At 38.1% G+C, this 19,066-nt stretch overlaps 1 protein-coding gene across 2 annotated transcripts; it reads left to right on the top strand.

The window, feature by feature from the left end:
- Positions 1-478: 478 nt before the first annotated feature.
- Positions 479-17,758, top strand: mfge8b (milk fat globule EGF and factor V/VIII domain containing b). 2 transcript variants are annotated; one of them, XM_079449952.1, is made up of 10 exons: positions 479-703; positions 7,478-7,603; positions 7,727-7,858; positions 12,313-12,426; positions 12,584-12,765; positions 13,182-13,337; positions 13,534-13,678; positions 14,773-14,957; positions 15,294-15,449; positions 16,046-17,758. In XM_079449952.1, the coding sequence occupies exons 1-10, from the start codon at positions 622-624 to the stop codon at positions 16,187-16,189; spliced, it is 1,422 nt and encodes a 473-aa protein (XP_079306078.1). In that variant the 5' UTR covers positions 479-621; the 3' UTR covers positions 16,190-17,758. The 2 variants fall into 2 exon arrangements, with proteins under 2 accessions (XP_079306078.1, XP_079306077.1); XM_079449951.1 differs by having other exon boundaries at positions 500-703; positions 14,755-14,957.
- Positions 17,759-19,066: the final 1,308 nt, after the last annotated feature.

Genomic DNA, 19,066 nt, shown 5'->3' with positions numbered 1-19,066 from the left:
TAGCTTGGAGATGCACCTAATCACAACTAGATGTTTATCAGACATCCCCAGCATTCACCAATTGATCAACACCCACATTTTGTATCGACCTTGCATGCCTAAACGCATCTTAAACCACACCACACCAACACGACCTCAACACAACAAAGCTTTATGTGTGGAAAAAATCTGATCTTGATTTCCAACACCGAAAGAATTCAGACCTAAATCTTCCATTGTATGCTTGAAATGAAGGGAGAATGTGTATGTGGCAAATGTCCCACCCAAGTTGGAGTGTTTGAATAAACAGTTTTGATTTTTTTAGAGAACAGGCGCCGTGTGCATAAATGACCCAGTCGAATTCACCAAATGTTTGGCATAGCTGGTGTGTTTACTGTATCAAATCAATCTAGAAGCGCGCAGTTATTCGCTCGATCCCTAATCTCTGCCCGAGGGCGGGGCGTGGGCGGGGCCATGTTGCAAAAACAGGATGTAATTGGATGGGAGAAGAGATACACGTGGGGGCGCACATATTGTCCCCTCCCTGCCTCTAATCTTGCCCGTAGTCATAACGGCGATCGGATACATACCGAGCGATCCTATAGACGTACGAAGTGATCGTAAGAGCAGCGTTTTGGCACCATGAGAACTTTTCCAAGCTTGTGTTTTAGTTTGCAACTTCTTGCGGTTTGTTTTCTGCTTGTTACGATCTCCACGGCGAGCGGTAAGTGTTTATCTTTCCTCTGTGCGTTGAGCGCTATAGATTGCGTGGTGAAACTAACATTTGTAAACAAAGCGAGTTATCGCGCTTACATTAAAGTCTATAGTTATCTTTACACTGCGTCTTACGTTTTACATTGAATGGCGTTTTGCGCCACGTTGTCTTTAATAAACCTCTCAATTGTCACTTTGGACATTTTCTCTTAAATATTTGTTTATTGTGCTTGTCCATACTTGCGTTAACGCCTCGGGTTGTTTGCTTTGTCCTTCGGTTCTTATATAGACGTATACAAAACATCATGTCCTGATTTCTATTCCATTAAAAGTGGCATAAAGGTTTGATGTCAATGCTGCATATTGGGGGCATTTTTACATCTCCGTGCACAGCAGTTTTCTTCCAACCTTTGGCAGCTCGTGTCCATTTTTAGTTTCAATCTAAATATTTTGTTGTTTTCAGTTGTTTTCATACTACGCTCACCACGTTCGTACAGAAATGTTTTACCCTTTAAATAGTTATTGTTTGTATGAATTATCTGGTCCCGATGTAAGAACACAGTTCCCCATCTGCCACTGCGCCTCAGGCCATGAACTGGCTAGAGGGTGTAGGTGTGGCTCCAGTGACCAAATGACTGAGTCACTTCCCATGAATGTGGCCATTTAAATAACATACAGCCCTATGAGGCTTGGGCATTTCCTGCCACTAATGTCCAATTCAGCAAGATAATGTCTTAAACACCCTCTTCCTTACTGAGTTTGACTACAGTTGGGTTTGTGGTCAGTGTAAGTTTGGAACAGTTCCCCAGCGCCTTTCTATAGAATTTCGAAGGCATTGGTTGTTGTTCGTTTTTTTCGCACCTCAAGTGATAAAATTGTCAACTGGTGACGTTTAGGTAGGGTTAAAACAAAAGTTTAGCCAAAAGGGAAACTTGCTGTTTTACTTCTTCCTTGAAGCACAAACTGAGAAGATGCCCTTTTTAAAATCAGTGCAATGAAAAAAATGATGACCACAAGCGTTCATGCTCCAGAAAGCACTATGAAGAAGTCTTCTGAGGCCATACAACGTCTTTATGTGAAAGAAAGACATTCACAGATTACGTTCTTTTGCACAGCTCTGAGATCTCATTTTATTTCTCATATACAACTTGGCACATGTACTGTCATTCTATAAAAAAGATGTTTCTCTTAAACATGTCATAAAAATCTCAGTTTATGCTTGACGTTGAAAGTTCATACAGGTTTGAGAAAACATGCGTTTGAATAAATGATTGCATAACTTTTTTTGGGGGGGTTAAATGTCCCTTTTAGAGTCGATAAATGTTTGTCACACTTGCAAAGATAAACGGCGGTGGGTGGAAGCTGCTCTCAAGCACCCATCTATCAAAGTCTGTCTGAAATAAGTCAATAAAGATTTCTTTAAACTCTTATGTCATCTGAGGGTGTAAATACTAATTTTAGTGACCACACAGGCGAGCGCTTTTTACTCTCTCTAAAGAGCCTGAGCCATTCAAAAGCTGTCACGTGGCCTGTGCCATCTGGCAACAGGGTCTTTCCCTCTGGGGACGGGCTCATTTGTCCTGATGACTTCACTTTTAATACCGGTCCAATAAGGGCTGCGTCTCTGGTGAGATTAATTTTCAATAAGACTTTTATCAATGTTTCATTTACAGCCACCGCAAACTGCCTTCCTCTCATGAATTCTCTTGGCCCTCGTCTGATGCTCCATTTTCCAATCTGCTGTGTTGAATTTTTTAACATAATGATTAACTCGTTTCATTACTTCTTGACAAACTTATGTCACCAGCTTGTGAAAGAATATCACTTATGAAATGCATCAAATATAATGCCACGTGTAAAGGCATTTCCGAGTTAGATAAGCCTATTACCGTTGCCTTAGAGAATGGCTATTGCTCTGTACGTCAGAGTGTATTTTTAGACTTTGTTGTTTATTTTAAAGAACAGATGGTATTCAGGAGAAACACATGTAGATTACAGAAACCTCACCTGAAGACGTAGACAATGCATATACAGTATCTATATGCGGCCAACGTATTTAAAAAAATACTTTATGGTCGACATGCAATGTCTCTTCTGTGTAATGACCGTATCTTTGCAGGTAATTTGCTTTAAGTTTGACCATCACAGAGGTGATCCTGGGCCTTGACCTTTATGCATCAGTGCATTCAGTTGTTCTGGGAGCTTTTTACGGGGGGATCGTGACATCAGGAACATTAGTTTTGTAACACAGAGTTCCCCAGTGCTGTATAGACAGAGGTATGTCAAGATCTGATTGTACTGATGCAGAAAAAACGACACACTCATTTGGACAGTAACAAATTCACACCAGCCATAGTGTGGATAAACAAATCCCAGATACTTTTGGCGTACGGCTTAAAGCTAGTACGACACAAAGTCTGTTCCAAATCTGTCTTAAAAGTTACGCTAACACTTTCTTAATATAAACACATTGTACCACAAATCAACGACTACTGTAAGCTTAAAAGTGGTTGTGTTTTATATGATACAGAACAGTTTTAAATGGCCATTGTTTTACACTTCTGGACAGTGTCGTGAAGAATAAGAGAACTATAAAACTCAGTTGCAGGTGGGAATTACCTACAGTTATGACTCAGAATTGCATGACAATACAGTTACAAATCTTTCCTGTCACTTCCCTTTACTGCGCATTGATTATATACAGGGATTCTAAATTTGCGTGCATAGACATGCACATGTATAGTATTTGGGTTGTTCGACAGTCTGTTGGTTTTGTTTAGCACCTGTTCCTAATACGATTGTCAAGGGTTTTTGTTGGCCAAGCGCGCATGCGCCACTCAACAGATTGTCACGTCTCTGACTCATTTCAAGAAGCCCTTCCCTACCTTTAAGTGTTATTAGTTATAATATTTTTGTTATAAGATTGCAGATCATTCAGATCAAGGCCGATCACATCATCTAGCAAGTTTAATAGCTAAAGCTGAAAAGCTCTAGAAAGAATTAAATTGAGATGTTACCAGTGGGAAATTTCAGGTCTCTGGACAGCTTGATCATCACTTAATTTGTCAATGTCAAACCAGTGTATCGTGTTTGTTATTGAACTGTTTACTTTGAGTTGTTTACTTTGAGTTGAGTTGGGTTCAAGAAGCCCTTCCCTACCTTTAAGTGTTATTAGTTATAAGATTGCAGATCATTCAGATCAAGTTTTTACATGCTGTTTAGATACAAAAGAAAAGAAAAACAAAAGAATGTGTTTTTTACATTTGAATTTGATAGTTCTATTTATGATATCTAATTTTTCATATTTTTACATTTTATACTAGCTTGGAAGTTTCCTCTGCATTCCGTCGGTAAACAATAATCATAAAAAGTCAAACTTTGTTGGCCAGACGAAGTTTTTATAGCTTAAAACATTAGTTGAAATCTGATAGACCTTGTGTAGTTTGCACACGGTAACTTTTTCGTTGCTAAGCCGTTATAATTGTTGCCAAACATTTGCTAGGCACAAATTTTGGTAGTAATTTAGGTGTGTTTTCAGTTGCTGCTAATATTACTAGCTGGCTTTTCATAGCCATTTGCTTACATTTACCCAAAATATATAGTATGCCCAAAATTATTTTGTCAACCTTTATTCATCCCCATGTCATTCAAAACATGTATATGACTCTTTCTTTTGTAGAAGACAAAATAAGATATTTGAGACATTTCTGAGTTGGTTTGTGTCCACACAATGGAGGTCAATGGGGGCCAGTGTCGTTTGGTTACTTAATTCAACAGAAGAGTTTAGTTAAAAATGATTCAAAATATGTAGTTTTCTACAGAAGAAAATGACACAGGATTGGAATAACATGGTGTGAGTAAATTATGAAAGATTTACATTTTTAGGTGAACTATCCCTTTAAGCAATCACTTGTGTTCTGAATCGCTTCTTGGTTGCCAGCGTGTTGCAAGAATGTTGATAAGTGGTTTCAGTGGGAAATTTCAGGTCTTTCTTAATATAAACATGTTATACCACAAATCAATGACTACTCTAAGCTTAAAAGTGGTTGTGTTTTACATGATACAGTACAGTTTTAAATGGCCGTTGTTTTACAAATCACTTCTGGACAGTGTCATGAAGAATAAGAGAACTATAAAACTCAGTTGCAGGTGGGAATTACCTACAGTTATGACTCAGAATTGCATGACAATACAGTTACAAATCTTTCCTGTCACTTCCCTTTACTGCGCATTGATTACATACAGGGATTCTGAATTTGCGTGCCTAGACATGCACATGTATAGTATTTGGGTTCGTCGACAGTCTGTTGGTTTCGTTTAGCACCTGTTCCTAATACGATTGTCAAGGGTTTTTGTTGGCCAAGCGTGCATGCGCCACTCAACAGATTGTCACGTCTCTGACTCATTTCAAGAAGCCCTTCCCTACCTTTAAGTGTTATTAGTTATAAGATTTTTGTTATAAGATTGCAGATCATTCAGATCAAGGCAGATCACATCATCTAGCAAGTTTAATAGCTAAAGCTGAAAAGCTCTAGAAAGAATTAAATTGAGATGTTACCAGTGGGAAATTTCAGGTCTCTGGACAGCTTGATCATCACTTAATTTGTCAATGTCAAACCAGTGTATCGTGTTTGTTATTGAACTGTTTACTTTGAGTTGTTCCCGAAACGTAAGCCTGCATATTTTCTGGAACATCAGCACCAGGGCAGTCCCATGAGTCAATTGGCAAGAATAGTTTTTACCATATTGGGGATCGGCCTAGTAGAATGCTGGCAGTTGTTCATTTTCAGATCTAGCTCTGCATTGCCCCACTTTGTTTACCCAGGGGCAAACAAAACTCCCTAAATCTGTTGCGTCTCTCTTTGTCCCCTTTTGTGCCTCATTTGACAGTGAGTGACAAACACTCCAACGGTCGCTTGCCCTAACACGTTTAAAGACCATGTGTTACACACGAGTGCCTAAAGCCATCTATCTGAAAGCCTGTGGGAATAATCCGCCCTCACTTTCATTTCAGAGTTTTGCTGATCAAAAAGAAAGCTCAGCTGATGAACCGCCGATCAGATGTTTCACTTCATCAACGTGATTTCAGCTGATGCATTCAGTTCTGTCTAATGGCCTTTCAGACCGTAGTTTCCAGCAAAAGCAGAAATGTGACTAAATGTGTGTTTAAAGTTATTAATCCGCTATGAATTGCTTTCACGGCTCCTTTCCTCGCTCAACGAGACATTTTTGTTGACTGTGGATTTTTAAACCTGTCAGCGATGAGAATGAGACACTTTCATTTCCCTATAGGGTTTTCATTCAAGGATGGGTTGACTTGAGGTGTTGAACAATTTGTTCCTGGCGTAAGCAATACCAAAGGGAACGATTTTTCAGGATAAAATTGGTTTCTTTGTGGCAAATGTGATCTCAGCAATCTTGTACAGTGTTTGAAGGAGTATGCATTCCATTCCAAATTAACAAGGTAATCGTTTGGATAAGAAGGTTTCTGTTTATGCAGACCAAGCCTTTATCATTATCCCAGAAGTTCTGACCCTGAGCGTGAAGGCCGTGGCCTTTTGTTGCGATTAGACAAGACCAAAAATCTGAAGTTCAAGCTGTTGAAGCATGCAGTAGAGCGGCGTGAAGCTAGGGCTAATTATCATTTTGACTACCATTCACCTCGGATTGTGGTATTTTGGATGGGCGCCAGGGGAGGACACAATGATGCGCAGGGAGGCTCTCAGGGAGGTGTCATTTAAACAGGGTTGTGGGAAGCCTGCACAGATTTTGAAAAGTTCAGCACATTTCGCAAATGTAAAGTCTATAGCAGGAGGCCCCAAAATTAACCCTTAAAGATGGTGCTAGCACAGATGAAATTGAAGGGTTGAACCTTTGAAGCTTTATTTTGGTATCAAACAATGTCGGAGGTGCAATTTAATACTAGGATATTTTGAACGGCCCTCATTGTGTACAGCAAAATAACAGCATAGTTAAAAGGACAGCGCTCCCAAATATAAAAATTGAGCCATCATTTACTTATCCTTGTGTCATTCCAAACCTGTATGACTTTCTTTCTTCTGCAGAATACAAACGATGATGTTTTGAAGAACGTTAGTAACCACTTACTCCAATTGAGATGCATTGTATAGACGCAAAACCATATAGACATTTCTCAAAATATTTTCTTTTGTCTTTAACAGAAGAAAAAGCCAATTGTTTAAGGACATGAGGATGAATAAATGACAGAATTCTTATTTTTCGGGTGAACTATCCTTTTATTACTTTTTGTGTTCAAACACAATACAGTTTGGAACTATTTCTGGAAGAGTTTCTTTACATTGCAGGTCGCGTTTTGGCTATGTTTTAGGTAACATTTATTTTAACATGATTTTTTGCTGTCCCAGATATAATGAACATTCCAGAACTATTTAACTATAGACCACATGGCTGATATTCTAAAAAAACATCTACTGTACGTTTTTATAATGCTGCATGATTGTCAGTTTGGGTCTTTTTGTTGGACACCCCTAATAAAAACATGAACAAATTGTGCATCCAGTATCCACATCCTTTTGTTTGGCAAACAAAGTGTCGTCATCTAATACATCCATGTCATTTGTAACCATACAAATTTCCCATAAAAAAATACTGGTGATTTAATGGAATGGGCTTTCATAAATTGTTAGATTGATTTAAATATTAAAATGCTTTACAAATGATTTGTGCCGAAATTCGTCCTACATGTTTAATGAATGAGCTCTATTGAGAAGTCGATATAATATCCTGCTGTTGTTTTTCCCAGCCGACTACTGTGAGATAAACGTGTGTCTAAATGGAGGAACATGTGTAACTGGAGCAGGGAAAGATCCCTTCATATGCATCTGCGCCGATGGTTTCACAGGACACGTCTGCAACGAGACAGAGATTGGTAACAGCCTTATCAGTTATTATATATTCATGTGAGAAAAGGCAGTTGTGTTGTAAACCCAAAAGTGCTAAGGTCGCTTGTATCTGTTAGAGCCGGCTGATGTCATTTGTCCTTTGATCGTAGGGCCCTGCAACCCTAACCCCTGTAAAAACGACGGCGTCTGCGAGGTCATCTCAAGCTCTCGGCGAGGGGACGTCTTCAGCGAATACGTCTGCAAGTGTGCCACGGGTTTCGACGGAACCCACTGCCAGAACAGTGAGTCAAACACAGTTCACATTACATATATTCACACCAAACTTTATTTTTTAAATCTATAAAAGAATGTTAGCTTATAAAGTGTTGAATCTTGTAGGCAAAAAGGTTCATACTGGAAGGAACACTTTATCAGAAGTGTTTTTTTGAACAGTAAGGATAAAGAATCACATGCAGCTGTTCTCTTCATAAATGTGTGACTAATTTCACCAAGTGCCTTGTCGACGTCAATCCCAGAAGCTCTCAGGAAGTAATGAGTGCAGATGGCCGATACTCCGCTATGTTGACGGACGAATGTGTTAACAAGCATAGAACGGCTTCAGTCTCTGCTGGCAGTCGTCTGCTGTTAGTTGATAGAGACCAAAGACTAGAAACAAAGTAACGGCTACATGGCTGTTACCAGAATTACACTAAATACGATGATAATAAAATGTAGCCCAACCGTTTGCATTAATGTTACAAAAAGGTCTGAATTTCACCCACAGTATACCAAACACAAATGTGTATTAAGGATGAAAACTGGGGTCTGCTTAATTTTTTGTCACAGTAGTTTATTCATTATTTCAAAGGCTGTATTTCACAGTAAAATAAAACTGGAAATCCCCCCGTAATTGAAAATTGCTATATGTCAGCATAGTCATCCGCAGAGACTTACTTCTTTTCTTGCTGATTATGGTGGACTTTATGGCTTCGGTGCCGGTTGATAGCAGGGTTTTGATGTTTAGACTGGTTTTATTTAGGATTGCGGGTGCTTCTTCCGAGTGTGGTTAGAAAGTGGTTACATTCGAGCGATGATGACTTTGAATTGACTATTTAGAAGAGTCCTGATCCTTCAGATAGATCTAAATCTAAAAAAGATTGGACCTCATAAAAAGCCACACACACTGTATAGTTTTGTGGCAGCACAAATTAAAATCCGTCTTTATCGTAGCACGCCTACGCCGCACACACTGACCCTGTTGCTGGGGTAAAATGCAAGCGGAGGAAGTAAATGAAGTCCGCACGTTCACGAATCTCAGCTGGCAGAAATGTTTCACTGACAGCATGAAATCGGTCTGAAAGCATTGCAAGAGGCCGTGAAATGTGTGTCAAAAGCTTTTACGCAGTGGAGTAGCGGTCGCATTCACTGCGGTGATGGAAATGAGCAGAAACCTGCTGTTTAAAGGAATCGAACACCCGAAACGTAACTTCTACTGTCATTTACTCACCGTCATGTTGTCACAAACCTATTCGTCGTTGAACACCACAGGTGACATTTAAAGTTACTATTTTAATAGAGTTTATAGCGTCATGCAAATTGTGAGGAGGAAGTAGCAACCAGGGTTCGTCAAAAGGGACAAAATGCACCAAAAAGCATAATAAAAGTGAACATGCTTAAAGCCTTTCAAAAGCTTGGTAAAAAAGGGATGTTTTATTCACTGAAAATTGGTCACTGCTTGACAGCGGGGTCACCGTTCACATTTATTGTATGGGAATGAACAGCTTGGACATCCTGCTATAGTAATAGCTCTTTTTGTGTTTCATAAAGGTTTAGAAAGACATGAAGGAAAATGACAGATTATATTCATGCGTTTGGCAGACGGCTTTATCTAAAGCAACTTGCAGTATATTGATTTACATTTACATTCAGGCCTTTAGCAGTTGCTTTTATCCCAAACAAATTAAAAGATCCATCAGAAGCACTTTAACTTAAAATGTATACATTTTATTACAATGGAAATTTAACTCATGACCCTTGCAATGCTAACAATGTGCTTTGATCTTAGCATCTATTAAACTTCAGTTCAAGACTCCTTTTTATTTTTAAGTTAAAGATTGGATTTCTGTGTCTGAAACTAGGAAAGAAAATTCAGAGATGCCCTTCTGCCACTAAAGTTAAATTTATTTTTATTCCTCTGAATTCGAGATGGTTTTCTCACTTTCTTTTTATCTAATTGCCGCCTTTTCCTTAATTAGTGTATTTTTTCTTCACAATTCTTTCTCATTACAGTCAAGGGAACTGAACCCGATGGCTGTTAGGCTGTTTACCTCAGAGTTTTTCTAAAACTGCTCCAGTCTAATTCCAGTTATTTCATACAGATGTTATCCCAAAATAGTCTGGCATACAGAAAGACTTTTGACTTAACAGCAGAAGGTCTAGTCCACACTGTAGGTAACTGACTGATCTCTAAATCAACCACTCACAATTCAGCAAAATCAAACCTCAGGAGGGATATAAAGTCATCCAACAGCAATGTGAGAAACTGACAGCGTGACATGACACATGAAAACTGTGAAACACAAATCTAGGTTATCACGTCATGAACTAGTTTTCTTTGCAGTATTTGAGGTCTGAAAAAATACAGAGCATCTTTTTTGTAAGACCAGTTTCTCCAGTTTTCATTTTCAATGCAAAAAGAAACCAACTTTTTATTTAAAAAATTTGAAGAAATACAGTGTTGTTAGTAGTTCGCCGAATATAAAAAAATATATAATTTTACCCAAACACATAGCCATAAATAGTGAATTCAGAAACAAATGGACCATGGGCGGTCTAAGTGTACTGTTGGCATCTTCTCAAAAACCAGCAGGTTGTACCCTGGATGAGAAAGCTCCCGAAGGAAGAATATGTCGCTTTGTGATCACAATAATCACAAGACAACATTACTGAGGCTGAAAACCCAGGCATGTCTCAAAAGCTTTCTATTCTTTTTCAAACTTTTTTTCATGGATGCCCCCTTTTTACTGCCATGTGCATGTGGAGAGCCGCTAACCTTGTAGTTCATTGATCAAGATGATATTGCAACTGACATAAGATTGCATTTCACATTATGGAGCAAGCTATCGATGTTCACCAAGTAATATAATACACTTCTGTGTTGAATTGCTTCTCCGTCTGTGGGTAACAGTGAATCAGTCTTTAACAAAAGCATTAGGAATAATTGTAAGCATTTATAGTCTTATTCTGAATTCCGAGGAATGTGGCCTGAACAGTTTACGCCAATCGGTAGTCTGTTCAGCTTTGTATCCCTCTATAGACGGTAGTTTTAAATAGGCTTAATATTTAAATGTAATTATTTCCAGGGTATTCATGATTAATAATTAAACAGTATTTGGAAAAATCTAAACCAAAGGTCTTTCGAATGTAATAATATTTTAATATTTTTGCAAATCTCCTGTGGCATGGCTTGCTGTAATGCATATAAAACTTTTATTTAAAAATATTATCAACATTTGACTCATTCTTTTATCATTATTATGCCTGCAGCATATAAATAGTGCATTGTAAGTCGCTTTGGAAAAAAATGTCTGCCAAATGTATAAAATGTACAATGTAAATAGACACTAACCTAAGGCAGCGTTATGCTTTCATTTGTGTTACCTAACAATGTATGTAGGTCACTAAACATGACAGTCCATCACAGACTGTGATTGTGACCACACTTAACCCTTACAGGAAGTCACTCTCTGACCTCAGGGGGTCTGGAAGTGTTTTTTTATGTCTGTGCCTTGTATTGACGCTGGACAGCTGTTAGCAGTCATGCCATATCAGCCTCCATATGGACACACCAGAGAATCACCAAATAAGTTTTTCTGGAGTCTTGTCAAACTGATTTTCTGTCAATTTATGGTTATTTACTATGCACAGCAATGCAGTTCAGCCCTTTTTCACACATGCACACATACAAGGAGTCCACTATACAGCAGCGCTCTGACTCATCACATTGACCTTTTTATGTTTGGGTTGGAGCAGGTTTGGCCCTCTCGGTCATAAGTGGATTAAGAACTTTAGCAGGTCTGATGGTGCTTCTGTTTCCAACAGTATATCCTCTTTAAGAATGACTGTAAAGATCATGGGATCTCCATCTGTTAATATACAACATGGTTCATGGATAGCTTAACCTTAGAAGTCCATCCTTGCCCCCAATTCTACATTTTAGAATTGTTTTTTGCACAGTGTTGTATTGTTTTATTATTTTATCATTTAAAAATTTACAAACAATCGATATATATATATATATTTTTTAAAGAGTACGTACATTACATTCAACATCCTTATAATATACAAAAAATGCCAATATTACTAATAATACTATCCGAAATGATATTTTTATATTAATAAACATTTTTCACAGTAAGATTGAGTAGAAATGCAAAAAAAACAATTTGTTTAGACTTTCAAAAGTATTTTATTTTGGTTAGCTTTGAGAATGTAATTGTAACTAAAGTTATAAACAAAAATAACGTATTGCATTTTGTTTTTCAATTTATAGCAAACAGTATATGAATATGTGTATTATTTAAAAGTTCTTTTAACAGTCTGCTTTAAATTTTCTCCTTGATTTGAAGTTCTTATGCATTTTGCCAGTGAGCGCCACCTAAAGGTCACAAGGAAAACTACAGTTGAAGGGCGTATTGTGCCATAACTTTGCTCAGACCCGAGCATTTGTGAAACTTTTATAACTTGTTCCTTCCAGATGTGAATGATTGTGCAGGCCAACCTTGTCAGAATGGAGGCGGCTGTCGAGATCTGGATGGAGATTTCACATGCGCATGTCCCTCACCCTATGTTGGAAAGCACTGCCAACTGCGTGAGTAGGACGCTGCACACAACCATCTCTTGATTCCCTCCAAATATTTGTAATTTTGAAAAACAACGTGGTCATCACGCTGTTCATCCATCTGTTCATACGGCTGTTTGTCTCCTGAGCGTCTTAATATCAGCTAAAGTCTGGCTCTGGTCCCCAGGCTGCATCTCTCTGCTGGGAATGGAAGGTGGAGGTATCGCCGAGTCTCAGATCTCAGCCTCATCTGTGTACTATGGCATTCTGGGACTGCAGCGCTGGGGGCCTGAGCTGGCCCGGCTGAATAAAAAGGGACTTGTTAATGCTTGGACCTCTGCCACACATGACAAGAACCCCTGGATTCAGGTGAGCTATAATAATCTACCTCTATTAAAGTGATAGTTCACCCAATAATGAAAATTGTGTTACTCTGTTGTCATCTTTCTTTCTTCTGCTGAACACAAAAGAAAATATTTTGAAGAAAGTTGGTAGCCAAACAGCAGCGGCAACCATTCACCCATTGTGTATGGACAAAAAAACAATCCAAGTGAATGGGTGCCAGTTGACAACAGTCTTAACAACTTTCTGCGAAAGATAAAATGATGACAGAATTAAAAAAAATTTAATCACTTGAAAAACTAAAGCACCAGCACATTATAAACACCATTAATATTACAAAGTATTATTATATCTTATAATAAACAAATTGATTAAACACAAATGTCTACAATTTAAATTACTGTCAGTTTTTACACCATACAAATTATTTGCTCTTTATCTAGATCAATATGCAGAGAAAGATGCGGTTTACTGGCATTATTACCCAGGGGGCAAGTCGGTTTGGTACGGCGGAGTTTATCAAGTCCTTCAAAGTGGCAGCGAGCTTAGATGGGCGAACTTATACAATGTATAGACCTGAAGGCCAAAGCAAAGACATGGTAAGACAGGACTTCACTTACGACACCCAATAAAACAATACAATTTCCTTTAAAAGTATTTATTTAAAAAAAAAACGTAATTTTAAACCAATTTTCTTAAACAGAAGTATTTTTGTAGAAGTGCTGTAATCTTGTACATTGACCTGTAGTAGTTGTGTAATGAAGGATTAATCATGACGCATCGTCTGTTTTCCAGGTTTTTGTCGGCAACATGGACAACGACGGAACGAAGACCAATTTGTTTGATCCTCCCATCATCGCTCAGTACATCCGGATCGTTCCTCTTGTGTGTCGCAAAGCCTGCACCTTGAGAATGGAGCTGGTCGGCTGTGAGCTCAATGGTAAAGTCCTAAACTATGTGTTTCCCTCCACATGATTGTATATAGAGTTCTGTGACATAAAAAACTCCCTGTTGTTTATGGACAGTCTTGTCCTCCCCAATATGGCAGCATTGTTGACCCAAAACAACAACAGACAAAAGTCTTCAATGCGGTCACTATTTATGTCTCTGACTGCATGTACCCTTTACTAACTGTCTTTTGAAATGGCCCTTTGTGAAGAGAGACAGATGTTTACTGGTTTACAACATCCTTAAAAATGGCATCCTTTTCCCAAAGTGCCCGTTGAGGGCACAAAAACACAGAATTGAATTTGAAAGTCATTGAATGTCCTTGAATTTGGTGTTGGTGAAAGTGAGGGAACCCTGTGGGTGATTTGTGTGGTGTGTGCTTGTTACATGTCATTCTTGATTTTTAGGTAGGGGTTCTAAAAAAGATCAACTTTTCTTGGTGTGTATACTCCACTTCACAATGGGGCTGACAACACTCCTTAAAGGGATAGTTCACCCAAATATAAAAATTCATGATATTTCAGACCTGTATATCCTTCTTTCTTCTGCAGAATACAAAAGAAGATCTTTTAAAGAACGTTGATAACCAAACAACACTGACCCCCATTGACTTCCGTTACATGGACACAAAACCACTGAAACATTTCTCAAAATATATTTTTCGTATTCCAATAAAAAAAACATATGTACATATGTACTTTCATGTGTCATATGTACATGCATAAATATAGTAAAATTGTTATGTATCATCATATACCTCAACTCACCGCAACGCCCGCTTCACCCATCCATCTGTTTCTCTCAGGCTGTCCATCACAGGAGCATGCATACTTCACTCACTGCCAATTCTCGCCTGCATGCACTTCAAGCACACACCATCACGCATAGCATCTTGTCGCTCGCCTGCTTTAAAACTCGCTCTTGTCGCTCGCCTGCTTTAAAACTCGCTCTCTGCTTTGGGATGCACCAGTGCTGATGTAGTTTCTGCTGCTTGTGCCATCACGCTGACACGCTTTTCATTCCACTTCCTGTTCCCACCCCTCCTTTTCCTGTTGTCTCAATTCACAGTGTATTTCAACACGACAGGTTGCTCCGAGCCGCTAGGTCACAAGTCACGGCTGATCGAGGACAGGCAGATAACGGCTTCCAGCTCGTTCCGCACCTGGGGGATCGAGGCGTTCACATGGCACCCGCATTACGCCCGACTGGACAAGCAGGGCAAGACTAATGCCTGGACTGCGGCCACCAATGACCGCTCCGAGTGGTTGCAGGTGAGAATATTTTAAGTTTCATTTATAGTCCTATTCAAAACAAATAGATAATGTTAAAAATGTATCTTGATTTATTTTATTTCAAGGCATTTATAAAAATGAATGCACTCGTGTCTTCCAATAAAAGACATAAAAGGAAGTCTATCAATGAGTAATAATGGTACATTCTGTAGCTTAAGAACACTTTTTGTACAATTTACTATAGCAATTTTTATTTTTATCCATTAGAAAAGCCTTTAAATAGGTACTTTCTAAACTCTCCTTTAAAAAAATATGTGCATACAATAATCCATCATTCACTCATATATATTTGTTTTTATTTATTGTGTGTATCAGGTGGACTTGCTCCGACCAAAGCGCATCACAGAAATAATCACGCAAGGGGCCAAAGACTTTGGAAATGTGCAGTTTGTTTCTGCGTTCAAAGTTGCGTACAGTGATGACGGAAAGTATTGGACCATAGTCAAAGACGAAAAGACAAAAACAGATAAGGTGTGTTTCTAAACTTTAAAGGTTAATCTTCTTAAAGCCAACATGAAGTCAAAATTCCCATTGCATTTTAACTGACTGGTTAAGGGCATGTTATTTGAAAGAAAATATTTTTTCTTCTCAATATATCAACATAATGTCATAACTTACTCCTGACACAACTTCTTTATTGTTGACATCACTAAGACCTCTCATCCATCCTGTTCAACCACCTGTCATACTGAGACTACTATCACAATTTTTATCACTTCAACAAGCATTTTACATTTCATTATAGAAACAAAACAGCATTTCTTGCTTTTAGTGGTTTCGTGATTTGTTCATGTTCCTTACATTGGTTGGACATACTTTATATAGACAGAACAGATACAGTACATCCAATTTAGATCTTCTGTTCTTATCCTGATTTACCAAGGGCATATGTGACGTGAAAACAAACCGTAGAAGTTAACATAGCACTTTCAAACCACATGCATAATGCGTTCAGATTCAGCCCCCCTATACCGTCAACTGACCCCACATCTCCATCTATACTTGTTTCTATTCCAGCAATCGGTCATGTTCTTATCTCACCCTGTCTTTTTCTGCATCACCTACAGATTTTCCCCGGCAACAGTGACAACAATGTGCACAAAAAGAACGTGTTTGAACCCCCCTTAGTCTCACGATTCGTCCGATTCCTGCCGTGGGCGTGGCATGAACGCATCACCCTGCGAATGGAGCTGCTGGGTTGTGATGAGTAGAGCTCCTCCCAGCTTCTCGCTCTCCCTTCCTCTTCTGTTATGCTTCCCTCCATTCCTCCATGAACAGTCCCTGCACTGCCTCACTCTTATTAACAGAGGGCGCCAACACCACACGCTCTGCTCGGGGACTGGTCTAACATTGGCCCAAGCTTAAATCTCACAGTTTGAATATTTTGCATTAAATACCTTGTATTACTATGTTTGACTGCAGTGCCCTTTAAAAAAAGGTATGCTATTGTTCGGCGGACATGACCACATTAAGTAATTTCTTATTTCCTCGAGGAAAGAATTATATTGAAAACAACAGTTTTGGAAAGTATGATCTTGTACAAACCAAATATGTTAGAATTTATTTATTTTCAAAGCTGTTGTGTTGGTCGATTGGTTATAAATGCAGTTTTTGAAGTTGATAAATTTGATCATTGTATTAACAAATCATATATTCTTAAAATATGGTTTTGACGTGATCTATGCTTTTTTTGTATGTTATGGTATATTAATACTTGTCGTTGTTTTCATCTTAAACTGTCTCATACCTAGGCTTAATGCTTTCATCATAATTTTTCTTACAGTTTATCAAACCTTAACATGAATTGTGACAGTCAACCATCTATATTATAATTTGATCAATATTGTTTAGATTTGATGCCTTCTCAGGTGCAGTTGAAGCAATTGCAGTGTGCTACTGAATTTTTTTATTCCAGCATAATTCTGAAATAAACCAATATGTTTGGTACAAATAACATTATACGCTCACAAGCCAAAATAGTCGATTATTTCCTTATTATTAGAGAATGTGTAATATCTCCTATTTTTTAAATCGGGGGCCACTTTTTTGCAGTATACGCATTGACATAAATATCCTGTCAGTGGATCGGTTATGCTCGCTCGAGGCATATAATAAGATGCGGGGTGAGGGTGCGAATCTAATTTGATATGATTTCTACGGTTGGACTGAACCTTTGATATGACCGTCCAATCTACATAATGTTTTCAAAATGATGCGTTGTGACCTCGCCAACCAATCCACTCGTATAAATTAAAAAATTTTGGGCTTGTGCAATATAAGTATTAATATAAGTAAATATTAATGTAGCTTTAGATGATATATGGGCAGTATTTATCTGAGATATTCTGAGAAGAACTGAAGAAGAAAAGCTAACAAACACTGAACTGACTCTTGTAAAAATCCAGCATGGTTGTGTATTTTCTGTAGGTTGTCTGTACCAATGTTAGCATTTGATTTTCTTATCATTTTTTTATTTTGTCTTTTTTAATGCTTATACTGTAGCACCCTTGTGCTGACACTATTTAGGCCAGATATTTTTAATTTCTCTTGAAATATTTTTATGTTCTTACAGTAATTGTAGAACGAAGAAAATTATACAAGTAGATATGGCCTTTCAAGCATGCTGTTTGCTGTTATGAATCATCCCTAGTGCTTGGCAGGTTTATATATTTTTTTTGCCATAAATCAAAGTGGACCAACCTTAGAAAAGATGTACAGTATATGAGCATTTCAATAAAGATCTCTGTGTCTATAGTACCTTTGACTAATAGGCCCTTATTACACAATCTCTTCTGTAATGATTGACAAGCTCCACATAGGCACAGGGCAGGAAGAATTGAAGTGGTAGTCCAAAGAATCACAGGAAAACAACAGCACCCAATGGGCAAAGCCAGGAAGGATTCCTTTCTGGAAAAACAAAGCTATTTTGAATGAGGTTTGCGGCAAATATTTTGTCAGCAGCAAACATTCCTTACTTTCTAGAAACATCTCTCATTTCAAGGAAATCACTCATTCGCCTCATGTTTGACATATTTATGAGAGGCTGTAATGTCCACTCAATATTTTTATGTTTTTGTCAAAATCACCAGTGTAAATGAAAATACAGATTTACATATACATAGTCTAAATTGCTACCATAAAAACCCACAAGACTGAATTCCATTCATTCGAAAGCATGTAGTCATTCAGAAGAATCGGAATGTTATTTGGAAGCGCTTAAATTATTCACAAAAGTTTCACTTAGTTACGCAACAGTCGGACCACAGTCTTTAAGAAACACAACTGTGTCATGATCAAAACAGCCATAAAAGAAAACAAAACTATCATGTGGTTTTCAAGTGCATGGAATATGACACACAAATCCTCTTAAATAGTTTCATAGTTAAAACCTAAAGTTGAAATCTTTGAAAATATTGATTAAAAATCATTTTAAAGTTTTAATAAGAATGTATTTGTATTTATTTCATTTATTTTTAAAGGTCTAGCGTATTCAATGAAGTGGCATCTAGCGTTGAGGTTGCGAATTGCAACCAATGATGGGTCATCATTCCACCCCTCCCTTTTAGAGCACTACAGCGGCTGACACAGAACTAAGATGTCGTCACGTTTTCGCTTCTTTGCCGAAGGAGATAATGTATTTATGAAACGCGTTCTGTAGAGCAGGGCTACTGACAACATGGTAAATTGCATGTTAGGGAACTCGCGTTGTATGTAGATAGAAATAGCTCATTCTAAGTTTATAAAAACACAACGCTTCATTTTGTAAGGTCTTTATACACCTCTGAAGACATAGTTATGTGTATTATATTGCATTTCTGTCAATAGATCCTCCAAAAAATTACACACAGCACCTTTACATACATTTGTACATGTATTTTCAGAGGCAGTTGTAACTGAAAGGTAAAATATACAACATTTACCTCCAGCTTTTTTGGACCTACTCATTTTGAGCGAACAACTGGAGTACAATGTTCTCTCTCCCCAACTATAGCTGCCAAAATTATGCTTCTGTGAAGCTCCCAGCTATTCACAGGGTCTTGGCGTTCTTTGCCTTAGGCTAGGCCTTTCATCTTGGCTGTGGGGACTAA

Source organism: Barbatula barbatula (assembly GCF_947034865.1).
Source record: "Barbatula barbatula genome assembly, chromosome: 25".
Lineage (NCBI taxonomy): Eukaryota > Metazoa > Chordata > Actinopteri > Cypriniformes > Nemacheilidae > Barbatula > Barbatula barbatula.
The sequence above is the reverse complement of the archived record's forward strand: the minus strand, read 5'-3'. Positions and strand labels throughout refer to the sequence as shown.